This window comes from Ciconia boyciana, chromosome 2, assembly GCF_034638445.1.
Source record: "Ciconia boyciana chromosome 2, ASM3463844v1, whole genome shotgun sequence".
Classification (NCBI taxonomy): Eukaryota; Metazoa; Chordata; class Aves; order Ciconiiformes; family Ciconiidae; genus Ciconia; species Ciconia boyciana.
Genome location: NC_132935.1, coordinates 56,888,296 through 56,906,215, shown reverse-complemented (window position 1 = coordinate 56,906,215; position 17,920 = coordinate 56,888,296). Strand labels below are relative to the sequence as shown.

The 17,920-nt window shown below is 38.7% G+C and overlaps 1 protein-coding gene across 1 annotated transcript; it reads right to left on the bottom strand.

The window, feature by feature from the left end:
- Positions 1-1,741: 1,741 nt before the first annotated feature.
- Positions 1,742-16,474, bottom strand: NDUFV2 (NADH:ubiquinone oxidoreductase core subunit V2). Its single transcript, XM_072852737.1, has 8 exons — positions 16,371-16,474; positions 14,250-14,315; positions 8,181-8,243; positions 7,979-8,095; positions 6,173-6,341; positions 3,808-3,917; positions 2,826-2,902; positions 1,742-1,897 (listed from the first exon to the last, which is right to left on the bottom strand). Exons 1-8 carry the CDS (start codon positions 16,410-16,412, stop codon positions 1,804-1,806), a joined length of 738 nt encoding a protein of 245 aa, XP_072708838.1. The 5' UTR covers positions 16,413-16,474; the 3' UTR covers positions 1,742-1,803.
- Positions 16,475-17,920: the final 1,446 nt, after the last annotated feature.

Genomic DNA, 17,920 nt, shown 5'->3' with positions numbered 1-17,920 from the left:
TTCTCCAGGTAGTCTTTTTTTTCCTCCCTGGTTAAAGGGCTTTTACTTCTTTTTTTCTTCCATTCCACTGGGAGAATACAGCTTTGTTGTTACAGTCAAGCAAACAACTTAGTTACAGACTGGTATATTAAAATGAGTCTGTCTTTGCATCAAAATGTAATATGCTGTCTACCTCATTTTATGTCTCTAGAGAAGTGCCACATAGCACCAGATGCCTGGCCTGCTACAAGGCATGTGGCTATTACAACCACTGGAGTGACCTTTCAGAAGAGCATTCAGCAACTTCAAATTACAGACAATACTTCAATCCCTGTACTATTTTCTCCTATGCACAGTGTTCTATACTGCTTACACACAAGATTTTTTTCATGCTTATTGTCTGACTGCTTCACTCATGACTTGTATTTATTTATCAAATTTACTTTTCCATTTGTATGCAATTCAATGATTTCATTTTATAAATTTAGTAATGTAGAAGGGATAGCAAGTTTTACATACAAATGATATACATATATGTTTTGCTCTCAGAACTACCAGCAGTACCACCACTTGTTTAACAATACATCAAGGAACTTCACAGAGCCTACTGAAGTAAAGGTGGGGCATGAACAGACTGTATGAGGTAATCACGATGCAGGGAAATCTGTAGATACACAATTTGAATCAGAAGAGGGAGAATAGTTTAGGCAACTACTGTTAATCAGAATATCAACACAAACTAGATATAGAATAAAATATAAATAATACAATTAAGCTCCATCTATCACATTAATTGTAGTAAGAATGTAAGTTCCATGGCAGATTTTAGAAGAAGCAGACACAATATGGGCTCAGGTGACTGACACGTTCACACATCCTCATTTACATTGAAATGTATGTATGTGTGTATATATATATAAAGCATTTGCCAGATATTACAAGCATATGTATTAAGTGTCATTATACAGTCATTTTTTTTAAATTATCTTCAACTTTTTTTATATCAGGAGAAATACCTCAACTTCACACAGATTAGTTCTTAAAAGTAGCTGATACACAGCAGTAAGGTCAAAGAAAGATCTGTGAATCAAATAACTAATTTAATATATTATACTTAGCCATATATTAAACTCTTCTGGTATATTCTGTCTTCCCCCAACTGTGTACCTTGGCTGTACTGAATAGATTTGTGCAGGAAGTGGTTTCCTGTTGCTGTTCATTCTTTTAGTAGAGTACTACTGGTATTTGGGTTTTTTTTTGTAACACAAAGATATTTTTCACATTTTTCCTGGTCACTGAATGGTAGTAAGAAGAATTAGACTCAAGAAGAACCACTTCTTACTGAACCTACCTGATTTTTTACACAACACAGCTTGGATCACCTTTCCTGTTTGTTTTTTTTTGTTTGTTTTTTAAATTGCAATTAAAAGTAACATGGATGAAGTCTTATCAGATAATCTCCTTTCACTTTGTTTCCTTGTGCATTTGCCAGGCTTGTAATTTAGTCAGTTTTGTTGCTTCTTCAAAGACCCTTAGAAAAAGTTGAAAGAATTTTCAATGACAGATCAAAAGATGCAACTTTCATCTCTCAATGATCGTAAGTGGACTCTTTCAGTGAGTCACTTCACAGTCTACAGATCCACTTTTCTTATGATCTAGAATTATGATTATGCTTTGCAGTAGTTAAAACCATGGTAAGTTAGATATTCTAATTGCTGTTGCTTTCTTTGTTTTTTTAAAAAAGTACTAGAACATAACATAATTTTACTGAGATTAAAGTTACTTTATTATTTTCAGACAGTTCATCTTATATTACAAAAATCCTTAGAGGTCAGCTCGAACTCCAAAACCTGGTCCTTTGGGTGGTTCAGTCAGAGAAGTAAGGCCACCAGCTGGCTCACAAGAAAAACGTCCACTCCTGAAAAATGAAAGCACTTTTATTCATTGCTGGTATTGTTATAACCTCAGATACTGTTTAATCACTGGATAGAAGACAGTTACAAATCTGACTTGTGGCTGAAGGCACTTTTTCTTTCGTTCTTCCTATTCATCCTTCAGAAATGTGTGATGCTACTCTTAAAAGGATTCCAAATTCAAGTAGTGACAAATAGTTTCATAACTGAAATGCAAGACAGGACCACTAGTTTTTTTTATTTATTTATAGATTGGCTAGACAAAAGGGATGTTGATCCCAGTAGCACCAAAGGCAGTATCCAGTTGTATCATATTTTTGTTAAAGATGCTTCCCTGTGTTTGGAAACTGTTTTAAGATTATTGTTCTTGTATTCAAAAAAATCATTATAGAAACAATAGGAATAAGTAACACACCCACATCAAATTAATTCCTCCATTCATACAAACATATGTGTAGTTGGTCTAACAAAGAACAAAGGGAAATAATAGATAAGAAAAGTTCAGAAACAACCCTTTCACAAACTTGCGATCTTTCTGGTTTTTTGTCAGAAATAAAAAACAACCAAACCAAACAAAAAAACGTCACACAACCAACCAACAGGCATTTGCTGATTTACATGATCTAGACTAAAAAATCCAACAGGTGATATCATTCCCCTATTAGGTACTAAGCCAAATCAGAATTGACATTTTCACATTTTATGCTTCCCTAGTCAGTTATCAAGAACATGAAAAATTCTCTTCTGAGTTCTTTCCAGTTCTTTTTTGCTTTGAATATATAGAAAGGCACTGAATGCATGCCATTCTGTTCAGTAAATTAATTCGTGCTTTTTAGCTGTAGGTTGTGAACTCAAATCACTGGAACAGGAATTTAGTTTCTCTAAAGGATCAGCCTTCAAGTAGTTGGCCATTATTATGGAAATATAGCATACCTTGGGCCAGGTTTGGGAACTTTGCCAGCCTTTAGCTCATCAATTATGTCTTCAATATCCTTGGGTGTCAAATCTTCCTGTAAAAAAAAAAAAGAAAAAGATCAGATCACTGACAAAACAGAAAAAGTCAGCAATTATGCTAGTTGCAGCATTCAAAATTCATCAGATAGTGGCTCTCAAGTGTGATTCTAGCATAGGTAATTTTGATCCTGTCCATTAACACACATACTGGTTCAAAGAATTAGGAAAATTAGAAAGCCTACTGTCATTTTAATGTTAAAATTTTTATTTTACGTATAGTTGCAGAAATTATGTTAAAACTAACAATGTTGATGTGGATCATCTATAACATGGGTTTGTGTTTTCAGCTTCCTTGGTATATTAGTGAGCTGGATCTCTGCCTACCCACTATACACATGCCATTGCACATACTGCAAAATGGTGTCAGCTGTGACAAAAAAATTGTGGGTACAGTTCAAGAGAACAGTTCTTAAAAAATTAATCAGACTGTGATAAAATTTTTTTTAAATACATTTTTTTTAAAAAAGCTAGATTCAGTCAATGCATTAATTCCTTTTGTCTGATGGCATCCAAGTGAGCCATAATTCAGAAGTCTAGAAGTTCAAAAATAGTGTTAAACCAGTCCATACTTTCCAAAAGACTGCTTTAAAGTGCTTTTAAAAGCTTATCAAATACCTGTTTAAAAATTCCAGATTTATGGGCAGACCTCTATCACAAAAATGCACCATCCCACTTGTATAGATCAAGACAGTAACTGAAAGGAACAATACACAGATATGCTGTGATACAGATGAAGTGTTCTAGGAAGAGGCCAAGAAACTAAAAGATGCTCTAGGTTGTAAGTTGTCCCTGCCAATAGGAATTTGAAGTAACGAACCAAAACTTCAGAATCTAAACCAAGTGAAAAAACAGGTAACCCAGTAAAGAAGTTTAATCTTTTAAAAGGAAATGTAATACTTACATAGTAATTGTCATTTATTTGTACCATCGGTGCATTTACGCAAGCACCTAAACATTCCACTTCTATCAGCGTGAAGAGTTTATCTGGTGTTGTTTCCCCAACTTTTATACCTAAACCAATAAAGAATATTAGGTTCAGCAATGGTTACTGAACAAGATTGATGAAGCATGAGTCCAAGTACTCCATAGTCTTCTCATTACTTCTATTTTGGCCTTAAAAAGACCTCATTTACAGGTATGATTTATTGAAAAATAACCATGAAATGACAGTTCTAAGAAACAGAATGGCTCTACTCAGGAACATTTTTAGTAATCAATACAACAGAATGGAAAAATAGGGAAAACATAGCTTTCACTTGCTGATAGGAAATGCATTAATATAGTGTTGAATACTGAATTCCCAAATTAACCAAGATCCAAGCATTAACATTGTTAGCTACAAATTCATAAACAGCTTCCAAGTTTACACACAAAGGCTTATTTCCTGAACAACTCTGTACATATACTTAGCTTCCATGACACATTAATGTTCTAGTGATACAGATACAGACCTTCCCCAGAGAGCAGGTTAGCCAAAATAACATCTCAGAGTCTGATCTTGACAAAATACTCCATGGAAGGAAGAATGCTGAAAAGCAGTTTTCCTTCATAGTTATTAGAAGGGGGGAAAAAACTAATAAAAAGTCTTAAGTAAGGCCTGTGTCTCAGTAAGAGCTACAGAATCATCCTTAATGCTTTGATTTCTCAAGCTAAGAGTTTCAGTTAAAATTAAGTGATCTTTGAAGTAACAAACCCAAGACAAATTTCATCTAAATATGCCTTTTCCAGACAATAGAATATATGAAATACAACATAATAAACAGCTGTTCTGCAGCTCTTATCACAGTGGTTCTTAGGAAATGTTAGTACAGCTTGCGACTTCATAGAAGGGGAAGAGTTGTTAGTTGCTGATCTTATCCCCTCTTCTCCCCATAACCACCCAACAAGGAGGAAAAATAAACCTCAACCCACACACAAAACCCATGGGTTCTCCTTATATCTCATACGATGCAGCACTCTCAATTGACTTTTTCTGTGGAGAATTCGTAAGTTATGTTAACATCATGTTTGCTATCCAGAGGGACCTTGACAGGCTAGAAAGGTGGGCCTCTGAGAACCTCATGAAGTTCAACAAGGCCAAGTGCAAGGTCTTGCACCTGGGTCGGGGCAATTCCAAACATGGGTACAGGCTGGGTGATGAGTGGGTGGAGAGCAGCCCTGCTGAGAAGGACTTGGGGGTACTGGTGGATGAAAAACTGAATATGAGCCGGCAATGTGCACTCGCAGCCCAGAAAGCCACTTGCATCCTGGGCTGCATCAAAAGAAGCATGGCCAGCAGGTCGAGGGAGGCGATTCTCCCCCTCTGCTCCGCTCTGGTGAGACCCTACCTGGAGTACTGCGTCCAGCTCTGGGGTCCCCAACATAAAGACATGGACCTGCTCGAGCAGGTCCAGAGGAGGGCCACGAAGATGATCGGGGGCTGTAGCACATCCCCTATGAGGATGGGCTGAGAGAGTTGGCGTTGTTCAGCCTAGAGAAGAGAAGGCTTTGGGGAGACCTTATAGCAGCCTATCAGTACTTAAAGGAGGCCTACAGGAAAGATGGGGAGGGACTCTATCAGGGAGTGTAGTGATAGGACAAGGGGTAATGATTTTAAACTGAAAGGGGGTAGATTTAGATTAGATATTGGGAAGAAATTTTTTACTGTGAGGGTGGTGAGGCACTGGAACAGGTTGCCCAGAGAAGCTGTGGATGCCCCCTCTCTGGAAGTGTTTAAGGCCAGGTTGGATGGGGCTTTGAGCAACCTGGTCTAGTGGAAGGTATCCCTGCCCATGGCAGGAGGGTTGGTCTAGATGATCTTTAAGGTTCCTTCCAACCCAAACCATTCTGTCATTCTATCATCTTAAGTAAAAAACCCCTCACAAACAACTTTCATATAGCATATACCTTAAAAATCTTATTTTGCATATAAAAAAGTGCCATAGCATCCAGAGTCCTCTCCTGTATATAGGATAGGGCTTACTTTCTCAGTCCAAGGGTCATATTAGAATAATGCATTTTCTGGCAAATTGCCTTTAAAACCACTTTAAGACCACTAAATGGCACTCCAGACAAGGGCCTTTTCTGCTCTACTGTACTGAAATCTTTAAAAATAAAGAATAAATGCCAAATCTGAAGTCCTAAGTATTTAGTGCCTGTTCTCCAATGATTTCACTCTATATTTTCAATACTATTGCTCCGTCCCCCCCATATGAAAAATTTTACTTCAGTATCCTTAAACAAAGGTAAAAAAAGTTACAAAAAGTATATTAAAATTTGCATCATACCAAGTTTCTTCTTAATGGCTTCTAAAATACTATCAGAGTCTCGCAGCATGCAAGGCGTGGTCGTGCACACCTGAATATGGTATTTCCCAACAGGTTTGCGATTATACATTGTATAGAAGGTTGCTACTTCATACACTCTCATGGGAGGCATTTCTAAAACTTCAGCAACCTGTAACAAGGGGAAAACAGACACTATATTGAATTCTCGCAGGGCATCAGTAAAGGCATTTAACAAACCATTTCAATAAAGTCACCTGTCCTCTGTCTGCAGTAACAGATAAATAAGAGGGAGGGGATGGGTATCAAAGCACAGCTGTATTCAAGTGCCAAGAAAAAAGACACCTGAGTTACTCTGATTGGAGTCACCCAGCTCGAGCACAGACTCCACTAAGCCATGGATTAGCACAGTGAGGAGCTCAAGTCAGTTCCCTCCAGCATCTAGCATCATACAGAAGCTAGATGCAAGGAGTCAGCTGGGTTCCAGCTTTCATTGTCAGCTCCAGCTCATACTGCACTTCTGCTCTTTTGCTGTATGAATGAACGAACTTGTACACATCTGCCCACAATAACCCACGTAAGCCTTTTGGTAAGGGAATACTTACAGGCTGGTACTACGCTCACCTAATTCAGATACAGCAGGTCTGTCTTGGGTTCTGTGACACACCAGGGCTGGCCTTAGAAACGCCACTGCTACATCTGCAGATTGGCATCACAGCTAATAAAATAGGGAGTGAAGCATGATCTCCATGGAGCCAGTTCTGGTGTAAGTATCCCTGACCTCACTGACCTGGAACCCTGGCAAACTGCTCAGGTTGAGGACTGGCTCTGTGTCCAAAAGTGTAACTGTTTTATGTTCCAGTCTCTATAGCAGGCAAATAACAAACCACAGAAAATACTTTTTCACTTAAAAATCTTAAGATCAGTTTAAACAGAGTATCAATCTGAAACTTAAAGTAAATAAACAAAAATACTTTTGTCATTCAGTATTAATGGTGATTTGAGGCTTTATGCTACACTGTAGAAACAGTAGCAGACGGTAGGGTGCCCTTCTCTAAATGTGCATTTAACGCCTTCAGTAGTTTCTGTAATGCTCACAATCCTCACTTAGCCTATCTTGATTGAATTTAAAACTTTTCACTTTAAAACTGATCATATGCCAGATTGTAACACAAAATATGATAGATTTATTCATATGAATATAAAGCAGAATTTTTTAATTTTTTGTATTTGATTACTGTTATGCAACCTGTCACTTTGGAGCAGTGTAGTTGCTTGCTTGCTCATTTTGAAACAATTGTAATAAATAATTTGGTAAGTCTTCCTGGCACTTGCTGTGAGGCATTATAAACTCATGACACATACTACACTAACACTGCTTTGCAGAAGTCTTTACAAGCCTAGAGATTAAGTACAATCCTGGCAGTGTGTGTAGTGCCACTAATCTGAGAAGAGAAAAACCTGACCATCGTTATCTTTCTTCTTTCCCCAAATTCATCAACGAACAAATTTTTTCAAGTTTCTGTTCCTACTTCCAGGGTGATTCTGGGAAAAGAGCCTAACTAAGGCTCATGTAATTTTTGTTTTGTTCTGTCTGTAGTTTCTAGCAATGGGCTAACACTGTGTAAACAACAGAGCCCAGAGTTTCCTGGGTTAGTTTTCCCTTTTATTTTTTAAAATGTAGTCTCATAGGGAGTTCTCACAATTCTGTGCCACATGTACGCTTTGATAAATAAATGCTAATATTCTAGTGAGATATTTAAAGAAAACAGTAAAATTATGCTTGAAAGATAATTAAGTACTAAATACCTTGTTCATAGCCGATATGGGCAACCATCCATGCTGTCTTTGGGCCAAATCTAGTACTGCCATGACAGCTGCAGACTTGTGTCCCCCTGGGTAGTTGTTTATGATTGCTTCTATTCGCTTTTTAAAGGGAAAGACGGAAAAAAAAATATCAGTACTGATCTAAAGACAAAGTCTACGTATTTAAATTTTTTTGTCTGCATACCTTTTGGTTTTCAGGTGTGAACTCAAATGGAGTATCTGGATTATTTTCAGGACTATCTCTGTGCTTCAGGAAAAGAAAAAGAAAACATGTAAAAATAGGGTTGTCACAAAATTATTCAGGACAGATTTACTGTTGTAAAATATCTTCTCGTTAGACAGTTACAGTTGAGCTGCTTGAATAAAACTGATATATGCCAGGTAAAAATTTCATAGTACTGAATCATAAGTGATTAAATATCTCCGGGAAAGTTATAAAAAATATTAGTAATTATCTCATTAGTCTTAAAAATGACTTATTCCTGTTATTTCCTATTCAAAAAAATATTTCTTGAGGAGTATGGTGTTGTTATCAACATACACATTTTTTAACACTGTTAATACAGTTTGGCAATTATGTTCAAACTCATCGCACATAGATTAAGAGTCCTCTGGTTAATACCTTAATAAACAAGGGACTAAAACAACAGCCCATTTTTTCTCTTCCCATGAGACATTAACTATAAAAACTTTAAAATTCATCAACAAGCTTGCTATATAACTGTTTACACATTCAAACACACATTATTAACCCATTTTAACATATCATTTTGTTTTGTAATGGATTTCAACATTTTAATTTTAGATTCAATTCTGAATCAGAGTGGAAGAAGCAGAATTTTGAATTAATATTTCCAAAATAAGGTAGTCTATCATATTATTTTTAAGGTGGTCTTCTAGGGAAACATCAAATTGAAATTAGTTCTTCTATTTTCACAAAATAGAAATTTGGAAGTCTTGAAGAAAGTGCATTTCCCTATAATAAAATTTTAGTTCTGACAAAAATCCTTATCCACCAGAAAAACTTTCCTGCACAAAATTTTCAGTTATCTCTAAGCAGCTCATTTATGGTATCCCTGAAATACTCATAGCTAAGTTTCATTCCAAACTTTATACAGTTTTCAAATTGAGAAAGTTTCAAATTAAATGAAAAGTTTGGGGAAGAACACAAGCTATACTTGAGGTCTGATGTTAAAAGTAATCCACAACCAGCTAATAATAAAAGCTTTAAAAGTATATTTAGGAGAAAGAAACCCACTCCACTGACTTTCACTTTGATCACTTTCTCAAGTAACCTAGGGTGATTTTGCAGTTTCCACACTGCATTATTAAGCAGCGAAGGATTTAATGAAAAATCTTAACACTGCAAGATATTTGCATACTGAAAGATTGTTATCAGTGCAGAACTTAAAATGTGTATGGTCCATAGCTATTCCTGTATTTAGAATTTTTAATATGGAAATATCGAAAGGCCAAATACTTAACTTCAATTACATCTGCTGGTCTAGCAAGAGATTCCCTCTGCTTATCCTGTCCATATCCTGGAGCAGACAGTACTACTGCCACCATCAATTTGAGAACATGTACCCCTACGACAGTTCCAAGTCAAATATAAAAGTACAGTCAACATCTACTTCTCCACCAAGGATGACTTTCCCCTAGTAACAGGAATTACAGCAAGATAACCGATTCCCTTTGAACACACTAATACTTTATTAAGTATGAATTTATTCCTTATTGTGTGGTCTACAAGATAACATAAAACAGTTTTTAGGAACACAATTGCCACTGTTTTAGACTGACCCTTCCAGATAAAGGATTTGACTCCTCATATGTAGTATTGGTCAGGGTTTTCTACCAAATTTAATGAAAGTTCTCAAAAAGAGGCTAATGGAGGAAAAACTGGTTGGAAATACTGTGCAACTTTTAATTTTTTTTCCCCTTACAGACCTGTTCTATGTCTTAGCTGCACAGATCAAATCCATGATTCGTGATAAGTATTTCCAGAACTTAACTTTTCCTTCTCAAATCTGCATGCCTGTTATTTCAGGCTGCTGGTTTGCCTTCTATAGCTATGTGATACAGTTACAATTGTACTTGATCTTAATTTCTTTTGCAAATAAGTATATTTGATTTATTAAAATCTCCCTTTGTCTAGAGTAGCTGTTCTTTTCAGTGTATCATCTCTAAACTGATACCCTTAAATACCCCACATGTGAAGAGGAATAATAAAGACTTTATATCTGAAGCTACAGTTTGCCACACTATCAGTTCTGTGCAGCGAGGCTCCAAGATACATTAAAGGCTACAGCACAGGTGAACACTAAATAAGATCATGTCACCTTTTTTTGTTTTCCATTTTCCTAAATGGGCTTAATCTAATTCTGTGCTGTGGAGAGTTTGATAATTTTCATCAAGAGCTTACAGAGTTCTAGGCCTACTGAGCTGTTCAGAATTTGTCAATCACATGTTCCCTAGTATTCCATTTGTCTGACAACGACAGTTTATCTGAGACTTACATGAGCTGATTTGCTCCTAAATGATACCGGTGCATTTCTGCCTTTTTTTAGGATACAGATTCTGCAGAACAAGATTGGAATTAAGGACACAGTATTGGAAGGAATACTGTGTTAAATCACAGAGTGGTTGAGATTGGAAGGGACCTCTGGAGGTCATCTGGGCCAAACTCCCCTGCTCAAGCAGGGCCACCCACAGCTGGTGGCCCAGGACCATGTCCAGATGGCTTCTGCTGAATATCTCCAAGGTGAAAGACTCCACAACCTCTCTCGGCAACCCATGTCAGTGCTTGGCCACCCTCACAGTAAAAAAAGTATTTCCTGATGCTCTCTGAGGCCATTCCCTCTGGTCTGGTCACTGGGCACCACTAAAAAGAGCCTGGCTCCGTCCTCTTTACACCCTCCCTTCAGATATTTATAGACATTGATAAGATCCCCTCCCCCCCAGCTTCTCTTCTCTAACAGTCCCAGCTCTCTCAGCCTTTCCTCGTGTAAGAGATGCTCATAAAAAGAAACCAATATATTAAGGCTTCCTCCATACACAAACTAAGTACAATTATGTCCGTATCAACTACAGCAATTTGTTGAAAATTACTCTACCCACACATTTTTTCCGATTCCTTTCTTGTACACCCCAACTTCCTGAAGTCTTACACACTGTTTTAATTCCATGCATAGCTTGACTGTATCACAGTTGTATTGCAGCATTCAGCCTAACCTACTTAAAGTATGACCAACTGCACTGTGAAGGCCTACCCAAGCCACACTGTCCCCACAGATGATGGTCCTCTCCCATGGAAGGTACTAAGGCTGCTGAATGTTCATCTTGCATTCTTTTTGCAACACCAACCCGGGCCATTTTATTATTCCTTTTCAGTGATCTAATCATCTTTCTTGACACAGAGAATTATTAAAGAGTGCTGAAGAATTATAATAACTAAAATAATTTAGCTTTCATGTACACTGCAAACAAGTTGGCCTGAAACTTGACCTATGCCCTGTGATAAACACCAGTCCAAAACACTGTAAACTGAAATGAGAGAACTGTGTGGTCTGCAGGGGAAAAGATGTCTAGAGCAACAACCTGTTAAGAGTCCATATCAAATCATGAAAAGAATTATTTTCAGCACTGAAAAGAAATTTATTACTTCTCCTCCAAGGGGAAGTACCCTCCATTGACTATTCCAGCAGAACTCAAGATATAAACCTCTCAATTTCAGAATTGTGGAAGCGCTCTCAGACCCAAGTATTTCACTGAACATCTTCACAAGTAACTGAAACTATAATATAGCAATTATCTAACCTTCTGTACTGAACCCCTGTGCAGCCCAATGACAAAGCCCACATCAGAGCAGTTGATGTGTTAAGGAAACTCAGCCCATGTGTTGAAAACCACAAAGCAGAAGAGTTAAGTTTTAGCTGTTAAGGAAGCCAAAGACAGGTAAAAGTCAAAGATAGAGAAGGTATGTTTAAAGAAAGGAAGTTAACTACTGTAAATAAAAGTATTTTTGAAATCAGGCCTTCCCTAGCCATCAGAAATTACAGATTTGGAGCAGCTCTCATGTTACTACAGGCAAACAATTTACCTAGTTTTAAACTCGGTAACTCTTTCTGGAAGTGTGATCTAGCTGCCTGTGATAGCACCAAACTGAGTTTAATGGTTGAGAGAAAGTCTCTTCTTGGCTGTTTCAGAATAGAAAGGAGTTTCAGTAGAAGTTCTCTTATTTCTGTATGTTTCAGATAACATGTAAGGAAAAAACTTGCATGAAAAGTTTGCAAAGGGATGCATAGGCATGCAAATCAGCACTGCCTTTTACTACTAGATTTTATGACAACCAGGTCCCCTGCTAGCTTGTGCCCTGCTGTTACAAAACAAATATGCTGTATGCATTTCCCTTCCTTACATATAGATTTCATATATGGGAAGTGCAACAAGAAGCACAAATATGCTTTGCAAAACAAAATCAAGACACTTGTGTGTAAACTGACATACAAAGAGGACCACCGCAACAGGTTAGAGTTACTCCCAGGTAAGCCCACTATTCTTCCACAAGCAGTTTTTAACAACCTTTGACACTTCATCTGCTTGTAATACTCCAGAAAACTAAGACTTCTTTTAATGTTGGGGTTTTTCCTCTAGAGAGATCTGGGGGGAAAAAAAAGTCCCATTTTCTGATTGTATACAAACACCTAGTGTTGATTAAAATAATGTAATCAGCTCAAATCAGCAGGATGAGTTTCCCTTGAAATTTGCTGTGTTAAATAACATCTGAAATTTGCTCTGAAGGCTTTTAGTTGTAGTTAGGGCAAACAATTACACAGACACACGATGACACCCAACTGTCTTCTTCCCATAGCCTTTTACTTCATAGGAGAACAAATATTACCCTATTAAAAATAAAAAAACAAAACCCAAACACACACATAAAAGAAACCCCCACAGAAAAATTTCCTATGCTCTTCTAGCAAAAATTCCATTGCGGAATAAAAATAAAATAAGTCAACGATGCTATTAAATAAAGAGCTGCAAATCACAAGTAGCTAACTAAAACACACAACTTTACTTTTCTACTTCCCTTTCTCTATTTTCAGGTTCCTCCCTCAGCAAATAACTTAAACAGTTACATAAATCTTGAAAAATGCCTGGAGAATTTACAAAGCTATCTAGCTTCATATGCCAGGCACCAACATCTATTAGGATGCCAAAGACACCTTTTGCCTGTCTTCACCAACCTCAAACTACACTTGAAGTTTCCTAAGTTGTCAGCCTACACTGTTTCCTCTGTTCCTTGAATACAGCTCTCACTCCATAAATCATCAATGCCTGCTCAGGTTTCCGGAAAAGTATACGAAGCACGTACTGTAATCCCATGAACTTCATCTTATGAGAAAAGCTGTAGAGACAGCTGCAGAAAGGCGGAAACAACAACAATCTGTCCAAAAACACCGAGCACCTGCTTTTAACAAAGTAGTCAATTCTCTAGTAAAGTGCTGATTTCTACCAAATGTTGGAAAAATGCCAAATTATTCAGCTGTTAAACTGCAGACTAGATAAAGCTCTGAATGGAGCAGAATGGGACAGAATACACCTCTCGGAGGTGCTTCAGGTTCTCTTCAGAGGTAGACAGCCAACACATCTGCTTTACACATTTAAATTTGAGGGCTTTTTCTTTTTTGCAATCACTATTACTATTTATACGTATTACGATAATGCCTAATGGCCTCAATTATGAATCATTATGCAACATGCTATATCACATATACTATGAACAAGAACCGCAGTTTTCAACTCCTAGTAAACAGGGCTAGACCTGGACCTAAGGGTAATTCTGTGGCAAATTTTACAAATCAAGAAATTGCGCCTGCAAAAAGTTTCATGAGCTTCAATTACAAACTCAATTAACCCCAATAAAAAAAGAAAACAAGAACTGATAATGACATAGAGTTTAAGCAAAGTCTCATCTGCAATCACACACAAATACTGCTAATATCACTATTACTATTAATAAGAGTTTTCACTGTACAAGGAAAGAAACAGAAGGCCAAAAACTAAAATAAAACCTTTTGATAGTCCATCACAACTCTAATAAAAAGTTCTACTGAAAAAATGCTTCTTTGTAAATGCCAGCAGGCTTCTATAGCAAAGTGCTGCCCATCAGAAGCTTTCAGGCAGATTAAAAAAGCATATGCCAAACTCTTCTTACACATCCCCGACAGTAAGGTAGAAAATTACTTACCACAAATAAGGCTCCTCCACTGGAATTGCACTGTGCTGTTCTATGTAAGTATCGGATTTGTCTTATCTACAAACAAAATAAAGTAGATAGTATTAATAGTTAATAATTTACATACTGCTAGTAGTTGCTTTCAGAACCAGCTTGATTTCTATTCTAATTGTAAGCCATTAATTCTACTGTCATCACTAATAATTTAAATTAAGAAGAAACTATTAAGGGGTCTCCTGTAGTATTAGGAGAACAAACCTCTTAACTCACCTTGACCATGTCACACAATGGAGCAGTTAAAGGATTTAACTTCAAACAGACAATATTCTGCCACGGCTTAATTTAGGTGCCTTGAATACAAATTCTCATCAAACATTTCATGAAGAATTTTCCAATTTGTTACTTTATATGTGCTTTAAATTTCAAGTTTGCAGAAACTACCATTACTGCAGAGGTTCTTCCCTAGTATGCATTTACATCTTCTTCAGCTTTTATCTAACTGAACAGTAAGATCAGGCATAAGAGGACAAATGTAAACAACAAACCTGAAATATCAACAGAACAAAGACCCATATGCAAGTTCTGTTCAGCTGTTCTCTATACTCTCTGTCCAGATCCATCATGCCAAAACAGATCAAGATTTCTAGATTCTGGCCAGTATTACTAAGATCATTTGATAACATCATCTTGTCATAAGTAATCATTCTATTACAAATTTAATTTTATACTAATTTTATATTAATTTTTATATGGAATCCTAGGTCAATTTTGAGATTTCTTAAAGTAGAAGTATAGCATATTAAAAAAAAAAATCCCTCCTTAACTACTTAATTTCTGTTACTGTATAAAATTAGTGGGACTTCAAGTGGATCAGCATCAAACTAGCAAAAATACAGTCACAGGGTCAGATCTCAAATCCAAGCCTAAGTACCAGGGAACTACAGTGCCTGTCTTCTGTAAGAGCAACCTGATCAGCTCAATCTTTTCAGCAGCAGATCACGTAGTTTCACCTGCGGTGTAGTTTCACACAATGGCTGCAGTCTTTCCCTGTCATATGATCAGCCCTTCCAGGAAGCACTGGATTTACTGTGCAGTTAGGGGTATTATGTTGTATGCATCCATTCCCTCTTTGCTCTCCACTTCTGGCTCATCTGAAAGCAGCGGTCAGGAAAGCAATTCATCTGCCATTCTGTGTCAGAGGCCAAAATGAACTCTGGGATACATGTAAAACTGTGGACTGCAGATCGTTTGCAAGTGCCACCTTTTTCCAGGGGACTCTCAGTCTATTGTCTTTACCAAGTGACGTGAAGCACACCAAATGAACTGCACTGGCATGCCAATTTCAGTGCCCTCAGTGAGCCAGACAGCGTATAAAATTCAGGCAAAAGACTTAACGTCTAAGTAAAGCATGCAAATACAACTGAAATTCTGCAGACAATACTGAAAAGAGCATATAAATGAGGATGTGATGCACTGGTATAAATAATTCTAAATGCTAAGTAACTATAACACATATGCAGTGTTCCTTCAAAAGGAAGCACTTCAGATGAAAACCCTTTATTCTACCCAAATATATTGTTCTGTTTTCAAGAACCACACCTGTAAATTCCAGACCTGAATAAGAAACAGGATGAGCCCCCGTTCTTTGCACTGGCCTAAAGGATTTCAATTGGTGTGACGCGTTGACTCAGGACTGAAAAAACAAATTAAGGGGCTTCCTTCCAATGGTTAGTCTTACGTACACAAGCAAGTCGGAAATTTTATTTCCACTTGGGAAGTTTCCCAATAACCTACAACAAGCACCAAGCAATTACTGCTGGAGCCTTTTTCACTCGATGCAGGCAGTGCAACTCTAGAGCCGGTCAGGTAACTCCGGCTAGCCCCGGGGCCCCGAGGGCGAGGGAGACACCCGGCCGCGACGCCCTTCCACCGGCTGCGCCGGGCCTTTCTGCCCCGAGGCCGTGGCCGGCCGCGGGCCCCGGCCGCCCGCCCACTGCGAGGGCAGCACCGACCGACCTCCCACCCCCCTCCCCGCCGCGGCCTCCCTCCTCTCCCGCGGCCTCCTCCAGCCGAGCGGGCGCCCTGCCCCGGCCGGCGGGGACAGACGTGTCGCTGCAGCAGCCTCCCCCTTACCGAGCGTGCGGCCGCTGCCCGCAGGGGAGCGCACAGGAACATGGCGCCGGCGGCAGAAGCGGCGACCCCCGCACCCCGTCCCTCTCCTTGAGGCCTACGCTCGCCCTCCGCGCAGCAGCAAGGAGACCCGCCCCGCGCATGCGCCCGCGACGCCCGGCTGCGCGCACGCGCCCGCGAGCCGGACGCCTCGGCGGGAGCGCGCTGGCTGGGCTCGCGCGCGGCGGCCGTTGGCGGTTGGCCATTAGCGGGTGGCGGTGTGTGCTTTCTCTTGTCATGGGCACTCATCCAAAATGAGCGGGTTGCCGCTCACTGTCCTCCGCCAGCAGGTATCATGACTGCCTGTTCTGGAAGAAGTCATCCAGGCTGTCCCTTCCTGCAGCTGTTGAATTCCTGTCCTGTCAGACGTGGAAGGTTTGTCTCAAGTAATGGAAGCAAACCACAAGATCTGCATGAGAATTTTCCGTGAATTTTAACCTTTTGTGAAATACATCCGTGTGTAAAAACAAATCCCTTTGGAAGCAAGTGTCTGTAATAAATAGGGGAGAGTTGCAGAAATTGGTGGGTTTTTTGGTCCTCCCATTTCCTCCTTTCTACCCAGTTTTGTTGATCAGGGTAATTAATGTTTGAGCTGCTTGCATCTATGTTTTGACCTCCCTTGATCAGAAAAAACAAGACTAAACATTTTATTATCGTCATGGCCTTTGATAAACATTCTCATTTTACAGTATGGTTCAGTCAATACAGTACAAATATTGGAACCGAGGAAAATCCAGGTAGCAGGCTCTTCTTTGGATGCAACAGGTTGTTAGAAACATAGGTCACAGGTCCATCCTTGTGTAGACACCGATCGTTCAGGGCTTCCAATGAGGAATGCAAATGTATCTTTTCCACTGTAAAATACATTCACATTTTTCAAATAACAACGAAGAAGGAAGTATTTTATACCGATGAGTACTCAGCGTTGAAGATTTGCAAAGCATCAGCTGATGTTCCAACATCTCTTACCATATCCTCCTTCTCTCTGAGGATGAATCTCCCCTACGCTCCCCACCCTCTCTACCCTGGCTTTCAGTGATGCAGCCTTACTAAATTCATGCTGTGCACAGTGAAAATCTATCCACATATATTTTACTTTTGCAAAAATTGTGGTGATCTGCTAGTTGACACTATGAGTATCAAGTACTTTTAGTAAATACAGGATGAAACAAAAATTCAGCCTTCCTTACAGTGTCTTCCTTCATCCAAAATGTCACCTGATTTTTCATGTGCTTTTTCACTTCATATAAACATTCAAAAGGCAAGATTAACTACACTAGAGCAAACTGAATTTTATTTAAAAGATTTTGTGACTGCATTATGGATTTGTACTGATAAAATGATCCATCAGGGCACTTGTCGGGACAAAAGGCCAGGTTAGACAGAACCATAGCAGCTCTGCCTGGGTAGTTGGACCTGGAGGGCTCCTGTAAAGAAACCTGTGTGTATGGTGAGACAAGAGCCCCGGTACATCTCAACAGATAGCTCTAGACAAAAGTCCAAAATGCTAAGCA

Coding starts and splice junctions, on each gene's coding strand:
- NDUFV2 (XM_072852737.1), bottom strand. CDS start 16,412: ATGTTCCTGTGCGCTCCCCTGCGGGCAGCGGCCGCACGCTCG. Junction 14,316..16,370: donor GGGCAGCGGCCGCACGCTCG/GTAAGGGGGAGG, acceptor TTTTGTTTGTAG/ATAAGACAAATCCGATACTT. Junction 1,898..2,825: donor GTTCCCAAACCTGGCCCAAG/GTATGCTATATT, acceptor TTCATTTTTCAG/GAGTGGACGTTTTTCTTGTG.